The sequence below is a fragment of the Ahaetulla prasina genome, chromosome 7 (genome assembly GCF_028640845.1).
Source record: "Ahaetulla prasina isolate Xishuangbanna chromosome 7, ASM2864084v1, whole genome shotgun sequence".
NCBI lineage: Eukaryota > Metazoa > Chordata > Lepidosauria > Squamata > Colubridae > Ahaetulla > Ahaetulla prasina.
Window position 1 is genome coordinate 102,201,955 of NC_080545.1, and position 25,203 is coordinate 102,227,157.

Sequence of the window (25,203 nt, forward strand, 5' to 3'; positions counted from 1 at the left end):
GTGAAACAATCACAGTCCAGTGTGATGTCTTTATGGAGACTCGGATCCCCCCTGAAAAACAAAGTTGTCTCCTGCCCCTCCCCCTCCCCTCCCCCGCCCTCCCCGGCCCCTTTTCCAGACTAGATGATGCCAAGAGAGGCTCACCGACACGAGAGATGAGGGACAGGTATCCGAAACGCTTTGGATCCAGGTAGTCCTTGGCCTACGACTAACACGGAGCCCAAAATTTATGTTGCTAAGCAGAAAATTTGTTAAGTGAATTTTACCCCATTTTACGACCTTTCTTGCCACAGTTGTTAAGTGAACCACTGTAGTTGTTATGCTGGTAACACGGTTGGTAAGTGAATCTGGCCTCCCCCATTGACTTTGCTTGTCAGAAGGTCGCAAAAGGGGATCCCAGGGACACTGCGACCGTCGTAAATACGAGCCAGTTGCCAAGCGTCTGAATTTTGATCACATGACCAGGGGGATGCCACAGCGGTCATAAGTGTGAAAAACTTTTTTCCTGGGTCATTGTAACTTTGAACGGTCACTAAATGAACTGCTGTAAGATGAGGACTACCTGTATTTCCCCGATGTTGGGGTCCCATCGGATCCGTTTGCTCACCTGATTAGGTCATGGAGATCCCCTCAGACAACTGATCCATTTAAGTGACAGGGTTCATTTGGATCACTCTCAAAAGATGCTTCCCCCAATCGTTGACTGAGTAGTATTTACCCTAAAGTTAGGTTCCGCGGCAAAATCCTAGAGAGGTCCTGTAAAACAGGGGTCTCCAACCTTGGCAACTTTAAGACTCCCAACTTCGCTGGCTGAGGAATTCTGGGAGTTGAAGTCCACAAGTGTTAAAGTTGCTAAGGTTGGAGACCCCTGCTGTAACAGCAAGCCTTCTCTAGGACTTCTGACACAGTCTTCTTTTCCTCAAATGGCCCCTCCCCAGTTCTCTGGGTTTCACAGAGAGTGACCGTTACGTGGAGAAAGACTTTATGGTCAACTGTAATGGGCTGAAATGGCCGCCGTGCCAGAGTTTTGATTTGTGATAGCTGATCATTAGGAAATTCCTGACCTTAGCAGGAAGGGAGGCTGGACTCACCTGAGCAAAGGGCTCTTCACCTTTTTGGGAATGGGGGACATTGTGTGGCAGTAAAAGACCAATAGTAACTAGCATGGGTAGGTGGTCTTCATTGAAAAGGCAGCCAAGGTGGAGCTTCCCTCACTCCCACCCCAAGCAACCGCTGGCCTCAGAAGTGGAGAAGGTTGTTGGCGCTCCGATCATCAGTAGCTGTGCCATCTTCAGATCCAGCAGTTTTGCCCTTTGGTCAAGCTGACCGAATCTACCTTTGGGTGAAGATCCGAAGTAGAGAAGATCCACCTCCGAACTTCACCCAAAGGCAAGCTTGGCCAGGTCATCGCAAGTGAAAAAATGGACGCTTGGCAAGGGTAGAACTGCACAGCTACCAATGAACAGACCGCCAGTAAGCATGTTGTGCTGCAAGGAAAGGTGCCAGCTGTGGGGTTGGCCACGGGGCTGATTGCACCACCCAACTATATTTGGCTGTGGATACTGGGCACAAGCACCTGCCAACTCTTCAGTGGTCTTCAGATGATGACCAGGTGGAACAGTGGAAGGAACAGCAGCGAACTGGACCGTGTGATCCACTTGACTTTTCCTTCCTTCCTTGCTTCAGGAAGCTGAGCTGGGAAGTTGTACAAGATGCGTGGGATGTTGCATCCCAGCAGAGCCATCAGACACATCACTTTTAAGTCCCTACAGAGTCAAGGTGAGGACACCTTCATGACACTCCACTGCTGTTGTGCAGTCTAAACGTGTCCGGAATTTTACACGTGCAACAGGGACCCAACAGCCGCTGATCAAGTGTGCAGAACTGAACACCTTTTACAGCCAATTGGCAAACAGAAGTTCTCCGGTGAGGAAAAATAGGTTTAGAGGCATACAGGAAGTGTGGGGGGCAGACGGGGAAAATGAAGAGCCTGGGACCGGAACGGGTACATTTTGTAAACACATTTTGATATTTACATTTTGTAAACAATAAAACACATTGCCAAACATGTTACAAAGAAAATCGGTGGGGGGGAGGGACGGGGACAGGATTTAAACTTACAGGTATATTCTGATTCTTAGCCTTTGTAGAAGCCGATCTTCATATTAAGGGTTACTTGTGTGCACAACAAAATATTTACTCAACCCAACGCAACCTTGCCTTCTCCAGACAATGCCGAGGTCCCAGGGAAAGATTAAATGCAGTGGCCTCTTAATCCATTTTCCTGCAGCCTGCAGGTCTTGCCCTGCCTGTGGTCACCACACTACTGCTTCAGAAGCACCAGGCATGGAAGGAGCTCGGCTCGCCACCCTGAGCTGTATAAAATCACCCTAGAGACCCAGCACTCATGAGATTAGCAGAACCCTGAACAAAACTTCCATTTCTGGTTTCGATAAGTGGGCTGCCACAGCTCCCGGAGGATGTTGCTGGCATTGCCAAGGGTTCTCCACTTCGGTGGCACACCTGCCTGTCAAAGGCCCGCTGGCTCTCCTTCCATCTCACCAGGACTCGCCAGGCAGGTCGTCCTCCAGTGGGCTTTCTGACTCCTCGAGAGAAGCCAGATCTCTCTCCTTGATGAGTTTCAGGTTCGACAAATCGGGCCAGACCCACACGACGTCTTTCAACTTCCTAATGATGTTCAAGAACTTCTGAATCACCCTTAAGAACTTTAGCACGATGTTGTCGGTATGGGAGATTTCAATGATGGGTACGATTTTATGCTTAACAACTGGCTGGGATGGGGCCTGGGGGCTTTGGGGGTTCAGATGAGCTTCGGAGTGAGGTTGCCTGGAGGTTTCAGGTTGAGCCACAGTTTCTGATGAGGATGGAGACGTGGGCGGTGAGGTTGCAGATTGGAGTGTTATGGATAGAAGGGGAGTTTCAGACTCCAGTTTGGGTTCTGTTTGAAGGCTCTCAGAGTGAGTTGGGGCTTCTGATGTATTATGAAGTACAATTACAACATGAGCTGGCGTTTCAGTTTCAGGTTCTGATGTGGTTTGAGGAGAAAGTTGAGTCTCGGAGTGAGTCAGGGCTTCCGATGTAGTTTGGGGTATGATTACATCATGAGCTGTGGTTTCAGATGCTGGTTCAGACGTGGTTTGACGAGAAGGTTGGGTCTCAGAGTGAGTCGGGGCTTCCGTTGTAGTTTGAGATATAGTCACAGACTGAGTTGTGGCTTCATGTTCTGGTTGAGACTCTGTTTGAAGAGATGGTTGAGGTGGAGCATTGGATGTAGGTGGAGATGTGGTTATAGACTGATATGAAGCTTCAGGTTCTGGATTTGTTCCAGGAGAAGGGTGGGATTCAGTTTCAGATGTGGAGCCAACTTCTGTTGGAATTTCAGGCTCGGGAAGAGGTTTGGTTTGGTGTTGAGGTAAGGTGTGGAGAGTGGATTGAATTACAGGTGCGAGTGGAGATGTGCCTTCCGTCTTCAATGGAGATGGCTGAGGTGGAGTTTTGGATACCAGCTCAGATACGATTTCAATTTCAAGCACAGGAGTGGTCTCAGGTTGAACTGTGGATTCATGTAGGACTTTGGCATGAGGGGAAGATGAAGATGACAGGATGTGAGATGTTGTCTGACTTGAGGTTTCAGTCTTAGGTGAAGTTGGAGATGAAGATTGAGGTGATGTTTGGAGTGCGGATTGAATTACAGGTGCAAGCAGAGTTGTGCCTTCCGTCTTCAATGGAGTTGGAGGTTGAGGTGGAGACTTGGATGTGGGTTCAGATACAATTTCAATTTCAAGCACAGGAATGGTCTCAGGTTGAACTGTGGATTCATGCAGGACTTTGGCATGAGGGGAAGATGAAGATGAGAGGATGTGAGATGTTGATGAGGTTTCAGTCTTAGGTGAAGTTGGAGATGAAGATTGAGGTGATGTTTGGAGTGCGGATTGAATTATAGATGCGAGCAGAGATGTGCCTTCTGTCTTCAATGGAGATGGAGGTGGAGGTGGAGACTTGGATATGGGTTCAGATACAATTTCAATTTCAAGTAGAGGAGTAGCCTCGGATTGAACTGTGGATTCAGATAGGACTTTGGCATGAGTGGAAGACAAAGGTGACGAGACCTGAGATGTTGTGTGAATTGGAGAAGAAGATGAAGGTTTGGCATGAGGTGAAGTTGGCGCTTGGGTTGTTTGAAAGAGGACTTCGATTTGGAATGTGTTTGGAGACTTGGCATGAGGTTGGGTTGTGGGCTTCGACGGGATTTCAGAGGTGGACTGGGACAAAGGTTGTGTTTTAGGCCAAAGCAGAGGTTGTACAGTGGTTGGAGGCCAGAAGAAGACTAAAGGCTTTCGTTGAGAAGTGGTTGGCAACTGAGTTGAGGGTTCAGTTGGGGTTTTGGTGGCTTCAGGAGCTGAAGGGGAGCTTTTGGGGGGAGAGCTTGGGTGGGGAGTTGATTCACTCTGGAGGGGAACCCTGATTGTGGGCATGGGCATGGGCGTGGGAGGGGGCTGAGGCATTGGGCCCGCCAACTGCTTTATCCACGGGTAGAAGTGTTGTGTGTCAGTATAGACACCTGGCTTGTGCACTTTCCCACAGCCCTGCCCCCAGCTTGTGATTCCAATGATCCAGAAGGGTTGAGAGCCATCTTCCTGACACATGAGCGGGCCACCACTGTCTCCCTGGAACAAAAACACAGGTCGAAGGAGGAGTGAGGGTCGGTCTCGGATTCGGAACCAAACAAGGAAACACCCAAAGGAGGAAGAATATGGCAGGTGGTGAGTTAGGTGATTACCAGCTCCCTAGGTATCCAAAGAGGTTAAAGAGGCAGCCTTTGGATCAGGGGTGAAATCCAACAGGTTCTAACAGGTTCTGGAGAACCAGTAGTGGAAATTTTGAGTAGTTCGGAGAACTGGCAAATACCACCTCTGGCTGGCCCCAGAGTGGGATGGGAATGGGGATTTTGCAATATCCTTCCCATGCCACGCCCACCAAGCCACACCCACAGCACCAGTAAGGAAAAGTTTGGATTTCACCCCTGCTTTGGACGGACATGAAAGAGGGAGCACATAATACAGGCAGTCCTTGACTTAACAACAGTTATGTGACTTAGGACCATTTTCCACAGTTACGACCTTTTGATCAATCACAAGGTCACACTCACATGATCAAAATTCAGCCGCTTGGCAACTGGTTCATACTTATGACGGTGTCAGTGTCTCCTGGAGGTCAGGTGATCCCCTTTTGTGACCACCTGGCAAGCAAACTCCACAGGGAAGCTGGATTCGCTTAACCAGCCAAGTTCCTAACTTCACCCCTACCACGATTCGCTTACCAACTGTGGCTGGAAAGGTTGCAAAACGGGGCAAAACTCACTGAAGAAATGCCTCACTTAACAACATAAATGTGGGGTTCGGTTGTGGTCGTAAATCGAGGACTACCTGTATGCAGAAACTTTCCTAGTGCTGAAGGAAGGCAGACGAGAACGGAGGGCCAGTTCTGAAGCACCTCAGTTGGGGGGTCTCCGCATCCACAAAGTGGGGATGTCTGCCCCTCCCAATGCCAGCCCTAAGCCCTAATTGAGAAGGAGATCCCCTTCACAGTTGACCTAAGGAGGCTACCTAGCCCAAGGACTGACCTTTCCTGCTTCACTGGTTCACAGTACTGGCTTCTCCAGTTTATACTCCAGAAACCAATAAGACAAGCTGGAATAGAGCTACAAGAGCCTTGGTGGCGCAGCGGTTAGAGTGCAGTACTACAAGCTATTTGGCAGTTCAAATCTCACACCAGGCTCAAGGTTGACTCAGCCTTCCGTCCTTCCGAGGTGGGTAAAATGAGGACCCAGATTGTTGGGGGCAAGAGAGGCTGACTCTGTAAACCACTTAGAAGGGGCTGGGAAGCATTGTTAAGCGGTAAAGAAGTCTAAGGGCTATTGCTATTGATATATGCTGACATTCGGATCTCTCTAAATTTTGCTTTTGCAGTTCTAAAAACGCAAAATACACACAAAAAAAGAAAATCCCCCGATTAGAGGAGTAAATTAAGAGGACACAACGTGCAGAGTAGGAAAGATGCATAGAAAAATTTGGGAAATGCACACAAGTATATGCAGAAGGACAATCTAGGGGAAGGAATGGCAGAACCCAGAGGCGGGGATAAAAGATGGATTAGCCTAGAATCAAGACATAGCCACAAGCAAATCAAGTGAAACTCCCCCCCCCTTGAATTCCATTGATCGTTATCTAAGTCCTAGCAGGTGTTGTCCGTTAGTTGAGAATAACAGAATAACAAAATTGGAAGGGATCTTGGAGGTCTTCTAGTCCAACCCTCTGCTCAAGCAAGAGACCCTATATACCATTCTCTTTTTTAAAGCTTCCAGTCTAGAACCAAAGGTGCTTTTCAAAAAGCATTTGGACTTTCTTAGGGGTTTTTCTTCCTTTCCTTGAAAATGTTTCACGTCTCCTCCAAGAAGCTTCTCTAAGAATGAAGAACTTCTCCAGAATGAAGAACTTCTCCAAAACTGAAAAAACTTCTTGGATGAGAAGCAAAACATTTTCAAGAGAGGGAAAAAAAAAACAAGAATGTCCAGTTGCCACTTGGAAAAGCACTTTTGGGACAACCATGATCTGGATGATGGAGAATCTCCATAGATACGTAAAGCAAGGTTGACTCTTGCTATAAGAAGACCTTGTGCCTTCTTCAACCTAGTGCCCCATATTGGAGTTTCAATTGTGATTGAAGGCCTCACAGCCTTCCAGGACTGAACCTTGGACCCAGAAGGACCGTTTAAGGCAGCGGTTCTCAACCTGTGGGTCGCGACCCCATTGGGGGTCGAATGATGATTTGCCAGGGGTCGCCTAAGACCATCAGAAATATGGGAAGTATACTTGCGAGTCGAAGAATCGCGAATTCGGCTTCAGGCGCGATGAATTTAAAAAGAGAGAAATCTTTGCTCTGATGTCTCCCTCTCAAGCCAGCTGCAATCACTCCCAATCACTAGCCTAATCTGGCTTCAGGCGCAATAAACTTAATAGGGGAGGAGTCTCTGCTTTAATGCCTCCGTCCTCAAGGCAATCGCAAGCAGTTCAGATCGCTAGCCAATACGACTTCAGGCGCGATAAATTCAAAAAATCAAGTTTGCCGCTTTTTTCCCCCTTCTGTGGCTGCTGAGGCGCGCTGAGATCGCTGCCTAAAAAAAATAATTTTACGGTTGGGGTCGCCACATCGATTAAAGGGGTCGCAGCACTATAAAGGTTGAGAACCACTGGTTTAAGGGAAGGGGTTGCAATGTAGTCCCAGGCATCATTTGGGGGCCCAACATGGCTAGCGGGAGGTGCGTTGGATTTCAAGATCTACCAAGTGGGTGTTCCCCCCGGGGACTTTACCTGGCAGATATCAGCTCCTCCTTCCTCGTAACCTGCACAGAGAGTATGTTCCTCGATGGCCCCATTGTACCAGGCGCTGCTGTTGCACTGAGCCACAGAGAAGCGGTTGACTTTCACTTCGTGCATGACATCCGAAACCTCCCTGACTGCTGAAATGGAAGGCAGCTGCTTAGCAGGCGCAGCCCCGCTTTCCCCCTTCCTCCCAGGGGGCTTTCAGCCAAGGGCCTTCCTGGGTGAGAGCAGCAGGGGCTTGGAGCTGGTGACCCCCAAGAGATTTAAGGGCCGGCATCCCCCAGGCTATCCTATGTGGCCTTAAAGTGGGGGGAACCTCCTTGAGGCCGGGAGGTGGGAGAAGAGAAGGAAAGGAAAGGAGAAGAAAAGAGGATTGGAAAACGAGAGAAGACGACAATGCAAAAACAAGAAAACATCAAGGATTAGAATGGTGAGGAGAAGGGAGGAAAGGAGAGGAGACGAGTGGAGGAGGAGGGAGAGATGGAAGAAAGAAGAATGGAAGGAGAGAAAAGAAAAGAGAAGATCAGGAATGGCTTAGCTGCATTGAGGAGAGGAGAGGAGGGAAAGGAGGGGAGAAGAGAAGAGAAGAAGGGAGAGAAGAGGCAGCACTGGCAAAACCCAAAATGGTTCAAGCAGATGATGGTGATGGTGATGATGATGATGATGATGATGATGATGATGATGATGATGATGATGCATCAGAAGCTGGCAAAATGCAAAGAAATTATTTTCAGGAATGCGTTTTTGCTCCACAATGATACACTAGGATGGTACACAGCCCCTGGGAAGAAGTGTGTGTATGTGTGTGCATGAGAGAGAGAGAGAGAGAGAGTGACTGACCAAGTGGGCCTTTTGTCCACGCTCACTGTCACAGCTATTTAGGGGAACTGGGAAGTCTCCCCTGGCAGCCACGTTGCGAGTGCAGAACACACTCATTCTGAACTTCTGGAAGAGCTCCAGATTCCACAAAGTTCTCCGCAACCAGTTAATATCATGGAAGGGCGCTTCAATCCCACCCAGCCACACCCTCAACACCCAGCCAGGAAAACGCCCCAGGTGAAGGAACAGAGAAGCTGCCAAGGGCACCCGATGAAGGATGTTTTCGGTCTTCCTTTGGTGGAGAGCAAAGGAAGAGCCTTCCTGGCGTTGGGCTTCTAAGGCACGGGGAGGTGGCCGAGCCCAGGTGGCACAGAGGAAGGGATCTCACCAGCTTTCCCGAGGATGCCCCAGCCGCTGATGTAGCAGTGGTTCAGGAGGGAGACGGTGACAGTCATGTCAGGCAAGCAAGCCGGCTGGATGTAGTCGCTGCATTTCACCGGCTGGTCCAGCTCCATCAGAGCGATGTCACTGGTCTCCGTGCTCCTCTGGTAGTCCTCATGGATGACTATCCGCTTGATGTAGCGCACGTGGACCTCGGAGCCGAGGGAAGAAAGCCTCCATGCGCCAATCACCGCCCGCCAGTGTGGAAGGTCCCTGGGGAGAGACGGAGGGTCAGCCCTTTCTGGCACCTCAACAGCTGGGGCCCAGAGGTGCTTTTGGGTGGGTTTTTTTTTCAAAAGGCAACTGAGCTTTCTTGTTTTTCCTTGAAGGCTGTTTCCTTTGAGCCACTCACTGAAGTAAGAATCCACACCCACCATTTTGACATGTCATCCTGGAGGTGGAAAGGATCCCACCTTTCCGTCTTCGTCAGCAGACATCCTCTCCTTTGGGGCAGCCCCTCAAGTACTGGAAGATTGCTATCGTGTCACCTCTAGTGCTTCTCTTCATTAAACGAGACACCCCCAATTCAGTGGTGGGATTCAAGTAATTTAACAACCGGTTCTCTGCCCTAATGATTTCTTCCAACAGCCAGTTCACCAAACTGCTCAGAAAGTTAACAACCGGTTCTCCCGAAGTGGTGCGAACTGGCTGAATCCCACCACTGCCCCAATTCCTGCAATCGTTCTTTGTATGTCTTGGCCTTTGGTCCCCTACTCTTTCTCTCCCCCTTGGACTCCGTAGGGAGCCCCTCCCTCTGAAAGGTCCTTCCCCTTCTGACGCTTGGTGCCGCCACATGGGAGGGACTCACCTTTTGTTTGAGAAGCAGTGGGCCGCAGTGAGAATCCACCGGCCAGAAACGAGGGAGCCTCCGCAGCTGTGCTTGTGTCCTGTTATCGTGGGGAGCTGCAAGCTGACGACCCAAGGCCACGCCCCAGGCAGGGCATCGGCTCCGCCCACCACCTGCTCACTTCGCCCATGTCTGGGCACTAAGGGGTGTCTTCCACAAACACTGGATGGAGAAACAAGCATTGCTTCCTGACTAGCAGCTGGATGGTGACCGTCAGCCCATCTGCCCCCCTCCCTACAGCTAACAGCAAGGGCACTTACTTATATACCTCTTCACAGGGCTTTACAGCCCTATCTAAGCGGTTCACAGAATCAGCCTCTTGCCCCTAATAATCTGGGTCCTCGTTTTACCAGCGTTGGAAGGATGGAAGCCTGAGTCAATCTTAAACTGGTCAGGATTGAACTCCTGGCAGTGGGCAGAATTAGCCTGCAATTCTACATTCTAATCTCTGCGCCACCACGGCCCTTCCCTCCCTCCCTCCCTCCCTCCCTCCCTCCCTTCCTTCCTTCCTGCCTGCCTGCCTGCCTGCCTGCCTTCTTTCCTTCCTTCCTTCTTAGCAGTAGCACTTAGACTTATATACCACTTCACTGTGCTTTACAGCCCTCTCTGATTGGTTTACAGAGTTAGCATAATTTCCCCCAACCATCTGGCTCCTTGTTTTACTGATCCTGGAAGGACAGAAGCCTGAGCCAACCTTGAACCGATCAGGATCGAACTCCTGGTTGCGGGCAGCCGGCACTCAGCAGAATTAGCCTGCAGTACTGCATTCTAACCACTGTGCCACCATGGCTCTATAACCCTACCCGTGCTAACCAAGATGGTGCCTGGCCCCTCACCCACATGTCCTCCTTTCTTCTCCCAAGCACCTGGTCTGCTTGGAAGCCTCATTCCAAGGGCTGCCTCTTGGAACCCTCTCTGGATCGGGGCCATCCCTCCTTTTCCCTCCTTCTCTCTTACTTACTCGCAAGTATCAACTATGGTGTGAGTGGGCCAGACGGTAGCCAGAATCTGGAGTGGGAGAAGAATGCATCTCATCCTCTTGATGGCTCCAGAGGCTCCTCTGATTGCCGCATTCTCCCACCGGCCGTGATGTCACAAGCGCACCCAGCCCGATTGTAGCCAATCAGCACCCAGGCAGTATGACCTCACATGGAACGCACAGCTGCAAGCAAGCATTGGTCTCCTTCCAAAAGCCTTGGAACAACTGGCCCAGATGATAGTGGAGACGAAGCCGCATCATTGGAGGAGTAGCTAGCCGCAATCTGGCATGCATTTTGGGAGGTTCTCTTGAGAAGCACCCATCATTCATGGTCCTCCCTCTGTGGGCAGTAGAACAGAAATGGAGGAGGGATGAATGAAGGCAAATATATGTGTCCCATGATAATATTACAGGATCCAATCTGGATCTGTCACCTGGACCAGAAGTTTGCTCTTCCGAGCTCTTGGACTCATGCTAGAACCCATCCTAAGGGAACTTCTCTCTTCTGGAATATGTTCTTTGGACTATTCTATGAGAGAAAGAAAGGGAGGGAGGGAGGGAGGGAGGAAGGAAGGAAGGAAGGAAGAAAGGAGGAGATTCCACAGCCTGACAACATCAAAACCAGAAGGTTCTCAACCTTGACAACGTGAAGATGTGTGGACTTCAACTCCCAGAATTTTCCAGTCAGCATTGAAATGTAAGGATTCTTCCCTCTGAATTTTTAGAAATTCCCTATGTGTGTCATAAATATGGCTTCAGTGTTGTCTGGCTGGGGAATTCTGGGAATTGAAGTCCGCACATCTTCAAATTGACACGGTTGAGAAACACTGATCTACCACACCAAGAAAACAGGGCCTTGGCTGGCATTTCTCCAGACTTTAAACAGTGGGTTCATAACTGGCCCTTCTTTTAACACCATTTTTTAAAAATAAGCTCTTCTGCCAAAAAAATCACTGAATGCCAATATTCTTCTGATTTCCTTTCTCAGTAGATCTCTGCAATCTCTGGCCAGGGTAGATGCCTACTCTTCAATGCCAGCTGCACAATGATGGGTGTTGCTCCTGCACCCAGTGAAGCATCTTAGCATTCCTACCATGAAATAAATAAGAGACATTTTCTGGAAGGAAACACTTTATTTTGGGTGTGTTTTTACAGGAGAACATCTGCCAGAATTCACTGGGTCTCAGCTAACCAGGTGACGGTGTGAAGCCATGGGGGCTCTGCTGAAGCTCTTTCTCCTTCCAGAAATGGGAGCTCAGGCTGGGTAGATGTTTGCCAGAACGTTGGCTCCGGGGCCCTGGAACCGGCCGTTTGCACCGTAAGGTTTCCTGAGGATTTTCTCTGGGCCCATGAAGAAAGTTGGCTGCCATGTTCCTAAGCCTTCCAAAATTTAGCTGGCATTGGAGGCGCATTTATAAAAGTGGCTACAGAAATCTGATAAATGATAAAATATGGGGCGAATGAAAAATAGGAGGCAGGTTGTCAAAAGTTCAGGAGCTGGGTGGTAGGGATTACACCAAAAGGATGCTGGTCATGGACGATTCATCTGGGCCATGATGGGATGGAAGACCCTGGTTTCCTTAAAGTTTGGGCCTTTTCCAGTAATGAGGACTAGGCCAGCGAAAATGCGTGGTGTGAGGAACAGCTGTGAACTTTCTCCGGGGCATCCTATAAATTATACTAGGTCCCTTGCCCCAGGTTGGGAAGGTGGGAGTGGGATGGGACCACCAGGCTGGATAGAAGGTGAAGGGTGCAAATGTCCTTGGGGGTCCCGTGTACCAGGGCCAGGTGGTGCGTCTGACCGCCGGTCTCCACTGGCGTGTTGGAAGGCTGTACGTGTTGGCTTCGGGGAAGTACCCAACTAGCATCCCGTTGACCTTTTTGTAAATGGGGTCGAGGTAATACACTCCCGTGAACCGGCTTGGAGGTGGAGGGGAGGGGGTGCGAGGGGTGGTTGGTCTGAACGGAGGAGAAAGACCAGAGGCGGGGGGGTTCGCCATGATGTCTTTGATCCAGGTGAGGAAGAACTGGGTGGAGGTGAAGACTCCCGGCACTTTGCCACTGGCGCAGCCTTTGCCCCAGCTGTTGAGACCGATCAGCCAGTAGCGCTCGGTATGGGACTCCCGGCACATCAGGGGCCCACCGCCATCGCCCTGCAGGAGAGAGGGAGAAGACACATCGTGGGATGACCCGGGGCACGGCACAGAGACAACACAGGCAGCCGGCAGTTCAAAATGGTTCCAAATTTCCCCAAACGCTCCCACGTTTCTGGCAAGTCCCAGAGCGAAGTGATCACACACACACACACACCCCTCAAGCAGCCTCTGGCTGCATCTAGTCCAGCCCAACGCTGCGAGCACCACAGCTGCAAAGCAAGAAATCCAGAAAGAATGCAAGGGCTCTTGGGAAGTTCAAAGGTCAGCACTCAACACTCCAGGAATTCAGTGTTTCTTCCCCACAAACGCCCCTCCCCACAGTGTCTTCTGTTTTTTTGAAAAAAGTTTTTTATTTTTTAACACACACACACAAACAAACATACAATGAATTTTTTATGAACAAAGTATTAGCCAAGTTCCCAATTTATACAACTTTTGATTATCTTCCAGCACACTTTATATGTTTCACTTTTTGCTCTAATATTCTTCTCTCTAATTCTTATTTTCTTTTCTTTATTTCTATTTTATACTAGTCTTACTGTTCGCCCTATATTCTAATCCTTAATCAGTTTCTTTTTTCCTTTTTTCTCTCTCATTACTTCCTCCAAATTAAACCCTTTAGTTTCAAATCAATCGTTTTTCTAATATTTGACCCTAACTCTAAAACATCCTATTCAACTAATTTTCCATTACTCTCTTTTCATCTCATAATATAATTTAAAGTATTTTCCCCAGGTTCCCTTATTCCAATCACAAAAATTGATATTCATACAATTTTACTTATACAACTTATCTAACATTTAGATCATTCATTTCCATTGCTCTTTGAACAAAGTTAATCTTCACAATATAATATAATTTCAAATATTTTAAACTAATCTCATATTTGAAATTAAAAAAAATTCATATAATATTCAGATACATGTATATTTATATCGCTTCATATTAAACCATAATCAACAAGAAAACTTAATCTTTATAACATAATATCATTTCAAATATTTTAAGTAAGTTCCGTAATTGCCATTTAAGATATTCTTTAGTTTCAAATATTTTAACCAAATTCAATTATTACCATTAAATCCGTTTATTGTATTTTCAACCTTTCTCCTTTTTTTCTTTCTCCTAAAATCCTTTGCTCTCTTTATTTGCCCTGTATTTCTATCTACTTTCTTCTTTCCCCTTTTCCTCTGTCTTATTTTTCCACTGTTAATCCCAATATAATCATTAAAGTTTTTAATATTTTTTATCTTTCCCACTTTTTTTTCTGCTTCTCTCTTTCTACCTTCTCTCTTTTCCTCTATTCTCCTGATTTGCTCTGTATTTCTATCTGCTCTCCTTATTCCCCATCTTTCTTATTTTGCCACTGTTAATCCCAGTGTGATCATTTAAGTTTTTCATATTTGTTCTCTTCCCCACTTCTTTCTCCCTTTGTCTCTTTCCACCGTTTCTGTTTTTGTCATTGTCAGTCCCAATATGTTTTTTTTAAATTCCCCACAGTGTCTTCTTAAGGCTCAATCCCCAGGTATGCCTTGTGAAGAGGGGTGCTCTCCTCCTGAGTACTTGGGTCAGCCTGCACTGTTCTCACCTTCTCTCCACTCTCCGTGCTCAAGGATCAGGAGGGGGCGGTCCTTGCTCATCGCCTGAGCTCTGTCTCTCATATTTACTGCTCAGCCTCTCTTGGTCATCCTTCCCCTCCCACTCCTCCCTGCCTACAAGCCGTCCCAATCCTGAAGGGCCCTGGTCTGACTGGCCCCGCTCCTCCCCATTTTCCTCCCAAGCCAAGGAAGCTGCTCCCTCGATCTGTATAGGATCCAGTTCCGGCTCACCTTCCTCTGTCAATTCAGGATCTGATGGGGGCATGACCCATCCCTAGCGTGCATACAACAGCACAAGGCTAGAGTCTCAGCAATCACTTTTATACCGCTTTAGAAATGCTTATAAACAATGGACAAACGGCTGCCAAAGTTGATGGAGTTAGCAGTGGGGGCTAAATTGGCTACTTCATTGTGATCACCCATTGGTGTTCTCCTGCCATCTTCCTCCTCTTTGTTTTTGGCAATGAAGTTTGCCAATAGAGATCTCATGACCATGGGATCCCACAGGTGTCATAATTGGGAGTCAATTGCTAAGCACCTGAATTGTGATCACATGATCCCAGGGATGCTATGATGGCCGCAGCCATGAGGACCAGTCAGTCCCCTTGTGGTCTCCATCACCCAGCTCATGGTTGTTCCAAAGAGGCCTTTTTTTCCCTTGGTTTTTATTTGAAAAAGTTTCGCTTCTCATCCAAGAAGCTTCTTCAGTTCTAGGTGAAGAACTAGGGACTGAAGTTAGAACTGAAGAACCTTCTTAGATCAGAAGCGAAAAACAACAACAAAAAAACCAAGTCTAGTTGCCTTTTCGGTAAAAGCATCTTTGGAAAAATGTCCTCAGTTAGCACCATAGTAACTTCTAACGACGGCTGAACAAGCAGCCCTTAAACGAGGACTACCTGTGGTTCCCTCTGTGACCCCTCTCGGACCCCTCTTGGAGGCGGCCAGGAGAGAGAGCCCGAAGACCCGATCCGATGGAAGGAGGGACACTCACCCGGCAGCTGCCCTTGGTGGGATCCTCAGAGACGGCACACAGGTGCTCCTGCCTGATGAGCGTGGAATACTGTTCAGAGCTGTTGCAGGCATCCCTGGCGACCAGCGAGACTTCGGCCTCTTGCAGGATATCCGAATACGGGGCGCTCTCTGTGAACAGAAGAGAGGGCTGCATCTCCCCACCACGACCCCCTTCCCGGCCAGGGACCCCCTCACATCACCCTGGCCTCAACGGAGGTCTTGGCCCCGAGCCTCAGGTGGGGTCAGACGGAAGGGCTGATAGGCAGAGAACCATTATGGGAAGTCCCTTTACTTAGACAGGTAGTCCTCAACTTACGACCACAATTGAGCCCAAAAATTCTGTCGCTAAGTGAGACATTTGTCCCCATTTTATCAGCTTTCTTGCCACAGTTAACAGTTTAGTAGCACCGTTGTTAAGTGAATCCAACCTTCCCATTGACTTCACTTGTCAGAAGGTCACAAAAGGGAGTCGTGTGACCCCCAACCGTCATAAATATGAGTCAGTTGCCAAGAGTCTGAAGTTTGATCCCGTGTCTCTGGGGATGCTGGAACAGTCGTAAGCATGAAAAATGGTCATAAGTCACTTTTTCCAGCGCCCTTGTAACTTTGAATGGTCACTAAATGAACTGACGTAAATCGAGGACTATCTGTGTTGAGACTAAACTCCCATAACACCCTTGACCTTGTTACTGAATTAAGCCATTTGCTGGCTTCACGCTGTGCACCGAATCCTAAACTAACAAAGTTGGATTAACACAACAAACTCACACCCCTCCCCCAACCCTCTCTCTGGTTTAAATTAACCAAGTTACACTGCACAACCGTTTCACTGGGAGAAGGCTTCTGCCTGGAGTAGGGGGTTGGACTAGAAGACCTCCGAGGTCCCTTCCTTCTAGGATTCTATTTCTATTCTATTCTATTTCTATGTTTAAGTTTAGAACATGGTGTGAATGGCACCGCTAACTTTTAAAGCCCATCTTGGGAGGGCAGCCAGGGAGGTCTAGTTTTTGGTTTCCAAGTCCTGTTCTTCAAAAGAACACACCGAAACATCAAACTCAGCCGACCTCTGTCTATGCAAGAGAAGCATTTTTTAAAAATATTATGCTTGGCTCACCTGGCTCTCCAGATCAGCTTCTGCCGCTCAATGGACATGGCAGAGAGAGCCCGTACCCCAAAGCAATGCCATACGCTTAAGGAGATGCATGCAAAGGTTCCTGAGGACACAACTGGCCAAATTCTGGGTCAACTGTAGGACAACGTTCTCCTTCCTGCCCTCACTAGGACCAAGAATGCTATTGGGGGGTGGGGGAGGTTTCCTTAAGGGATACAGAAGACCCATTTTTCCTGTCCCTGTTTCCCTTCTGATACTCCTGTGCTCAACTTCAGCACCACGTAGTTTTTAATACATCCCAAAACTATGGTGTGATGCCTTCAAGAGCTCCTGGCCGATGGTCGGGTGACTCTCAGTCTTTCTTCCAAACACCTGACAATGGAACCCGGAGAGTGCCTAGAGCCCCAATGTTCCTAGGGATGGGGATAAGGGGTGGGTGGGGTTTATTTATAGATTTATTTAATTTTTGGAAGCTCTCACTCCAATTGATCGTGATGCCCCAGCCGCAGATATAGCAGTGGGTGAGCGAGTCTATGACCAGATCTCCCTCCGGTAAGCAGGCAGGTTGGACGTAATCGTTGCAAATCACAGGTTTGTCCAGCTCTACCAAGGCAATGTTATTCAAGTGCTTGTCCTGGTTGTACTGTTTGTGGTCCACGAGTCTCTTGATGACCCGGTTCTGGGCATCAGGCCCAGGTTTGGAGCGCTGGGTGGCCCCAATCTGTATTCGAAAATACTCCACTTTCAGGTACCTGGGTGAAAGGGGAAGATAGGAAATCACGTTAGATAAGATGAGGTCAACTTTGAAGAGGTCCAACGATGTCTTGGAATAGGAAGGCAACTGACCTCCCCACACAATCCCCACATGAGCCCTTGCAGTTTAGGAACTTGGGATGCCAATGGGGAAGGAGGAGGAACAGCAGAGAACTTCAGGCTCGGCTGAAAGAAGGGAGCCTTCATCTAGCTGGCAAAGGGATCGTGTAGCCTTTCGTTCATTACCTGCTGGATGAAAGAAGCCCTGAAGGAAGTCTTCTCGTGCTTTTTCCTAAGATTATTTCTTATGCTGAGGGGAGGAGTGACAAGCATAAGTGTTGTGGCCCCTCCAGCAGCCAAATCAGATGAGGAGGAGGAGGCGGCGTGGGAATCAGGACCAAGGCATCAAGGCAACCTGAGAGCTCCGAGGGGGGAGAGGGAATGGAGCTGGCAGAGAGAGAGAGAGAGAGGTGGAGCCTGGGCTGTCGGTCAGCCCCCAGATGGAGAGTCAACAGTCCCCAGGTCTGGAGGTGGCTGATGAGGAAGGAGAAGGAGCAGCTGGGTCCAGTGCCTGATTCACAGATGCGGAGAAGGCAGAGGAGAGGAGAGCAGTGGAAATCTATGGGCCGATCCTGGGGAAAGAAGAACCACCTCTGCTAGCGAAGCCCCATCTTAGCTCTGGGGATAAAAGGCAGGGGGCGGAGATGAATAGGTGTGGCAGATAACTACTCATCTCCCTGCCAGACAGACTTGTTAGCCAGCGGTGAGAGAGGGAACGTTTATATAACTACAGAGAGTTTGCCATGTTTGGGAAATGGGTCAGAACAGTGAGAAAACCCCCAGACTCAAGAGAAGACAAAGAGTCTCAAAAAAAGCCCCAGCAAATCAAGCAATAATAACGGTGAGTCTAGGTTGAAATGCCAAAAGGGACCCCATGAAAAGACATGTGGTAGAAGACCTCCATGGTCCCTTCCAGCCATGTTGCTTTATGTTCTAACTGAAAAGGGATCTTCTGAAGGCACCTCCGGACTTCTGGGGCTGACGTTTCTCTAGAAATTTGTATGTTTCTACACTTTTTCCTTTTGAGGGAGACCCCTTAAGAAGTTCTGAGTGAAAAATCAAGAAATGTGGGAGAAATGTTATAATAGAAGAAATGATGATATTAAGAAATGATAAATATTGGAGGAGTAAGAAGAAGACACAAAAGATGTACTCAGATGATACACTGGATGTTGGATTGTGTATTATATGTTTATTTGTCTATAAAATAAAAAAAACTTGGAAAAAGAACGTTCTGAGTGGAATCTGGTTTAAAGTTGGAAGCATGCAACTTTCTGGCGATGGTTGGACTGTGATAACCATGTTCTAGTGCTGAATGCTTAGAATGGTGGCATCCAGAGATCAGCCTTAACAATGCTTCTAGAGCGGAAGTCATCTGGAACGGTGGCATCCAGAAATCGTTACGGAGGGTTCATGTCTTGCAGAAAATGGAACTAGGTTGGATCACTCCTTGATAAGATATTTGACACAATACAATTTCTCTTCAAGGTCAACTGGGCCAGTCTGGAAGAAGACAAGGCCAAAGAAGGTGCCAAATAAGTCCAAGGGATAAAAAGAGTCATCAACTCCTTCCTCCTAGTATGACAACTTCTCAACCTTGGCAACCAGAAGACATGTGGACTCCAACTCCCAGAATTCCCCAGTCAGCATAGCTGGGAGTTGGAATCCATACATCTTGGAATTCTGGGAGTTGGAATCCATACATCTTCAAGTTGCTAGACTTGAGAAACGTTGACCTAGAGACACTGGTCTCCATTTCTGATCTTGGGACACCTGGACCTTCTGGACTCTGCTGAGTTGGTGATTTGGGTGTTTTGGGTTACACTCACCTTTGAATGAGGAAGCATTTCGCTGTCGAAATGACCCAACGAGAATTGATCAAGGAGCCAGCACAGAAATGGCGAAATCCTTCCCGGGTCGGGAACTGGAAGCTGACCGCCCAGGGCCACGTTCCTGGCAGGGAATCAACCCCGCCCACAATCCGCAACATGCCATGGCTCATGGCTAGTGGCCGGCTCCCACACACCCTCCTGCAAAGAAAGATGGATGGATGGATGGATGGATGGATGAAGCGTATGGCCTCCACAGAGGTCCTGCAATCACTGAGACACAAGACTAATTAAGCACATTATACATACAAACACAAATAATATAAGGCTATGCACAGGTAATCCGCAACTTACAACAGTTCATTTAGTGACCATTCGAAGTTGCGATGGCACTGAAAAAGTGACCTATGACCAGTTTTCAACTTATGACCATAGTAGCATCCCCTGTGGTCACATGATCAAAATTTAGACACTTGGCAACTGACTCATATTTACAATGGTTGCTGTGTCCCAGGGTCACGTGATCCCTTTTATGACCTTCTGACAAGCAAAGTCTATGGGGAAGCCAGATTCACTTAACAACATTGACTAATGTAACAACTGTAGTGATTTACTTAACAACGGTGGAAAGAAAGCTTATAAATGGGGCAAAGTTCACTTAAATGTTTCACTTAGCAACAGAAATTTTGGGTGCAATTGTGGTCATAAGTTAAGGATTACCTGCAGAGCATCAGCAAATACACAGAGAGAGAGAGAGAGAGAGAGAGTTGTATGAACCCAGCCCATTGATGTGACTGTAAAGGCAAATTGAAAGAAGATGGAAAGGTTGTCTATGGAGATTCTCCCTCATGTGGATCCTCGTTGTCCCCAAAGTGCTTTTTCCAAAAGGACACCTGGACTTTCTTGGATTTTTTTTGTCTTTGACAATATTCATCTTCTCGCCCAGAAGCTTCTTTCACCAAGAGGTGGTTCTCAGGAGGAAGTTTTCTGTTAGAATAGAATAACAGAGTTGGAAGGTCTTCTAGGCTAACCCCCTGCTTAGGCAGGAAACCCTACACCATTTCCAGTCTCTTCTTAAAAACTTCCAGTGTTGGAGAATTCACAATTTCTGGAGGCAATTTCTGTTCCACTGGTTAATTTATTTATTTATTTATTTATTTATTTATTTTATTTATTAATCACATTTATATACCGCCCTATCTCCCGAAGGACTCAGGGCGGTTCACAGGCAAGTAAAAACATATAAATACAAATTAAAATAACAATTAAAAAACTTATTCTAAAAGGCCGAATTATTAAAAAGCAGTATAAATAATAAAACCCATTAAAAACCAATATAAATTTAAAATCTAATCCAGTCCTGCGCGGATGAATAAATGTGTTTTAAGCTCGCGACGGAAGGTTCGGAGGTCCGGAAGTTGACGGAGTCCTGGGGGGAGTTCGTTCCAGAGGGTGGGAGCCCCCACAGAGAAGGCCCTTCCCCTGGGTGTCGCCAGACAACATTGCCTCGCTGACGGCACCCTGAGGAGTCCCTCTCTGTGAGAGCGCACGGGTCGGTGAGAGGTATTCGGTAGCAGTAGGCGGTCCCGTAAGTAACCCGGCCCTATGCCATGGAGCGCTTTAAAGGTGGTTACCAAGACCTTGAAGCGCACCCGGAAGGCCACAGGTAGCCAGTGCAGTCTGCGCAGGATAGGTGTCATACGGGAGCCACGAGGGGCTCCCTCTATCACCCGCGCAGCCGCATTCTGGACTAACTGCAGCCTCCGGATGCCCTTCAAGGGGAGCCCCATGTAGAGAGCATTGCAGTAATCCAGGCGAGACGTCACGAGGGCATGAGTGACCGTGCATAGGGCATCCCGGTCTAGAAAGGGGCGCAACTGGCGCACCAGGCGAACCTGGTAGAAAGCTCTCCTGGAGACGGCCGTCAAGTGATCTTCCAAAGACAGCCGTTCATCCAGGAGGACGCCCAAGTTGCGCACCCTCTCCATCGGGGCCAATGACTCGCCTCCAACAGTCAGCCGTGGACTCAGCTGACTGTACCGGGATGCCGGCATCCACAGCCACTCTGTCTTGGAGGGATTGAGCTTGAGCCTGTTTCTCCCCATCCAGACCCGTAATTGTTCTCACTGTCAGGAAATTTCTCCCTAGTTCTTTCCTTGATTAGTTTCCACCTGTTGCTTCTTGTCCTGCCTTCAGGTGCCTAGGAGAATAGGTTGAGCCCCTCTTCTTTGGGGCAGCCCCTGAGATATGGGAACTCTGCTATCATGTTCTCCCATGTTCATCAAACTAGACCTAGCCAATTCCAGCAACCGTTCTTCATCTGTTTTAGCTTCCAGTCCCCTAATCCTCTTCGTTGCTCTTCTCAAGAATGGTAGGAAAGAAATATGGGAGACCCAGGTTTTTTCCTCTTCTTCCTCCTCCTCCAGGGTCCAGTCATCGCAGTCTGGAAAGTTCTGAGACAACCCCAGTAGTACCTCAAGGTCACACTTCCCACCGTTGATTTCCTTGCCCATCTCCAACAACCGTCCAGCACACTCTGGCTGAAGTATAGAGGCCCCATGGCACCAGGACAATCAAATGTTACCAATGGCATCACCCACTCCAGCTGTGGCCCTCACTTACGTGCAAGTGTCCTCTGCATCATCATAGATTAGACAGAGCACATCGGCTGCCCAAAGGAGCAGCAGCAGCAGCTTCTTCATCCTACATCGCTCAACAAATGTCAGGTCCCACCTCCTGCTCCCAGGGCTCGTGACATCACAAACTGTCCTTTCAGTGCCCAGCCAATCAGCCAATAGACAATATGACATCACACTGAAGAACCACAATTCTTTGCTACCATTGGCTTTAGAAGGGTTAATGGCAGGGTCCCAGTTTGGGCATCTGGGCGTGGCCTTCGAAACTCTTCAACCTTGCCTAGGAATGGAACCCATGGCACCGGGGAGGGGGGGGCAGAGGGGCTCAGAAACGGAAACCTGTCTTGCTGAGTCAGCAACAACAGGAGGCCCCAGCAAGCAGCCAGCTGTGGAGGAAGTGGTGGCATGGAAGATGTTTTCGTAGACATGGGATGGACAAGCAATCATGGTTTTGCAGTCATCTGCAAGCATATTTTGCTAGGAAGTCATTTACATCATTCTGCCCATCAGAATAATGGAATAACAAGTTGAAAGGGACCTCGGAGGTCTTCTACACCAACTCCCTGCTCAAGCAGGAAATCCTAATGCTGTTGGAGCACCCATAAGACTTCTGAAGACAAGTTGTTCTCACACTTTAAAAATTTCTCCTTAATTCTATAGAGATCATAGAATCATAGGTCTGGAAGGGAACTTGGAGGTCTTCTAGTCCAACCCCTGCTCAAGCAAAAGACCTAAACCATTTCAGACCAAGTAACTGTCCAATCTCTTCTTAAAAACCTTCAGTGTTGGAGCATCCACAACTTCTGGTGGCAAGTTGTTCCACTGGTTGATTGTCCTCACTGTCAGGAAATTTCTCCTTAGTTCTAGGTTGCTTCTCTCCTTGACTAGTTTCCATCTGTTGCTTCTTGTTCTGCTGGTTTCTCTTTTGACAAATGAAAAGAAGGTCTGTTTATCTGTGGTTTGTTCTGGGAAAGCCTTAAAGCGATATTTCTCAACCCTGGCATCCCAAAGTCCACATATCTTCAAGTTGCCAAGATTGAAAAACGCTACTTGGGGTCACGATGGGTCAGACACGACTTCACAACTAACAACAACTGTAAGAAAATTGGTTGTGCAGCCAGTTATGTCTTGTCCTCACCTACTTTCAGTAAGAATACTACCAGGACCCCCATTTCTGCCAATTGAACCCAGGTCCTGCCACTCAGAGGCTACTGAAAGAGAGACCTGCAAAGCCTCCCAACCCCAGCTTGCTGCCTCTAAAGTTCTCCAGATGAAGGTGACACAGTATCCACACCCCATAAGCAGCTAATCTTTGGATAACCACTAAATGATGACAACTTGAAACAAAACTGTCAACTCTTTGTTCCTATCCCTTGGTTGTCTGGGTTTTCTGCAGCCCATTTACAGGAGCCCTGCGGTCTGCCAGATGTTGCTAAATTAAATCTCTGAGGAGTCCAAGCCAGCTTTGTTAAGAGTGAGGGATGATGGAATTTGGAATTACAGGCCAGAGGTTCCTCACTCCAAGTTGAGTATACCAGCTAATACTTCCCATTTTCAGGATCAATAATTGAGAAGTAACATTAGACGTCAGATGTTTGCCATGCATTCTTCAGTTGCCATTAAAGAAGAATTGCTCCCAGATCACGGAAGGTTATTGTTACTTTGGATTCTTGGACTGTTTTTGGAGGACTTTGTCTAGTTATATTTACAAAAAATGTAAAGAAACTAGAGCAGGTTCAGAGAAGAGCTGCCAAAAGGAAAAAGAGCACGTAAGACAAGTCCCTTGAGAATGGTGAAAGAATATAGATGTTACTGATAGAAAAGAATATTTGCAGCTCAGGGTTGAACTGTGCAGTCCTTGCTGCTCTCTGAGCTTAGTGGTTTTCTTGCTGATGTTTCATGAGCCAACTAGGAAACTCCATTGGTGCTAGGAGGAGGGAGGAGGAGGAGGAGGAGGAGGATGACAAAAATAACAGCATCTGTGTGGTCCTTGGTAGTCTTCGACCTTGGTGGTTTTCTTGCAGATGTTTCATGACCAGGTAACATCATCAAAGTTGGATCATGCAAGAATGACAACCAAGGTTAGAGAGCACCAAGGACCCCACAAATGTTGTTGTTGTTGTTGTTGTTGTTGTTGTCGTCGTCATCGTCCTCCTCCTCCTCCCTCCTTCTAGCACTAATTGAGTTCCCTAGTTGAGTAGTTTGCTGAAGAGATGTCTCCTGTACAAGAGGACATCTTCTCTGTTGAGAAGGTCAACATATCCTCCATCATCTCTGCACTATCAACTTCGCCCAGCTTCTCATTGACTTCAACTTTCTTGGGAGGAGGGAAAAGGAACCCCTTTCTCAATCCTCTAATCCACGTTGGCCCCATTTTTACTTAAATCTGAAGAGGCTTAATTTCCCAGTATATAATTCCAGACCACAAACATCTTCAGATGTTCGATATTAATTTTAATATTTGTTTTATTTCAACGTGCACTTTAAAGAACCCAGTATAACTAAAGTCCTATGAGGAATTCCAAGGAAAGTTAGTTATAAGAAGGTGAAGTCCGTGTTGCAAGATAGCCTAACTTCAACTCGGAATGTTGGAAAGAATGAGGGGTTGGGATTGGGGATCCCAGTGGAAGAAGGATGGGGACCAGGCCATCATCTTCCTTCCTGTTCTCTTCTGCCATGCTTCTCTTAAGATATCTATCCCCTTTCTGGTCCTCTGGTGGGCAAGAGCATAGCGGACTGACTGCCAGGTTGGCCAAAACTTGGATTCCAGTTGTGAGAGACATAATGACCAGGGGGTGATAATTTTGGGTTTGGCTGCAGTTGTAATTGACGTGACGCCCAAGTCACCCTAAACCGCCCAGGAGCCCTTGTCCTATGATACCACTTTCTGGGAGTTGTCCTCAAAGGTAGTGTCATTCCCCATAGGGCAGGCCCTGTCCAGGGACGATGAGTAGAATGGGGTCTTCTCCATGAAGGAGTCATGGTTCCCCACTTTGACGGTCTTGTCCCAGGAACTAAGTACCATCGTGTGGGAGGAATGGAGTACCACCGTGAGGGCTTCCACACAGGAGGAGGCCTGAGAGCAGGTGTGAACCAAGGGAAAGTTGGAGGCCTGGGACGAACCGGGAACCTAGAGGAAGGTGGAGGCCTAAACCCAGGTGTGAACCGAGGGGGAGGCCTAAACCCAGGTGTGAACCGAGGGGGAGGCCTAAACCCAGGTGTGAACCGAGGGGGAAGCCTGGGCCTAGGTGTGAACTGAGTGAAAGGTGGAACCATGGGCCCAGGGGTGAGCGAAGGGAAAGTTGGAGGCCTGGGTGGGGGAGGGGGCTTGGGGCGCTTCCACATCACATTTTGGGTGTTGGATTGGATTGGGGGTGTTGGCTTTGCAGGAGGCCAGACCTCAGCCAGTACCGGCTTGTGGGTAGCCTTGTAAAGATTCTCTTTGGTCATGGTTGTGATCCAGTCAGTGTAGAGTTGTGTGGAGGTGAAGACACCTGGCTTCCGAACTTCAACACAGCTCATTGGTCCCCAGCTGGTGACTCCAATGACTAAGTAGCGCT

General features: G+C 48.1%; 1 protein-coding gene across 1 annotated transcript; it reads right to left on the bottom strand.

The window, feature by feature from the left end:
- Window positions 1-12,069: 12,069 nt before the first annotated feature.
- LOC131202624 (acrosin-like) lies at window positions 12,070-21,709 on the bottom strand. The gene is made up of 5 exons (XM_058191729.1): window positions 21,630-21,709; window positions 19,008-19,271; window positions 16,846-17,117; window positions 15,235-15,383; window positions 12,070-12,642 (listed from the first exon to the last, which is right to left on the bottom strand). The coding sequence occupies exons 1-5, from the start codon at window positions 21,707-21,709 to the stop codon at window positions 12,070-12,072; spliced, it is 1,338 nt and encodes a 445-aa protein (XP_058047712.1).
- Window positions 21,710-25,203: the final 3,494 nt, after the last annotated feature.

Excerpts from the sequence above, each read along its gene's own strand:
- LOC131202624 (XM_058191729.1), bottom strand. The coding sequence starts at position 21,709 with ATGAAGAAGCTGCTGCTGCTGCTCCTTTGGGCAGCCGATGTGCTCTGT. Across the intron at positions 17,118-19,007 it reads AAATGCTTCCTCATTCAAAG|GTACCTGAAAGTGGAGTATT; the intron begins GTGAGTGTAACC and ends CCTTTCACCCAG. Across the intron at positions 15,384-16,845 it reads GGGCATCACGATCAATTGGA|AGAGCGCCCCGTATTCGGAT; the intron begins GTGAGAGCTTCC and ends TTCTGTTCACAG.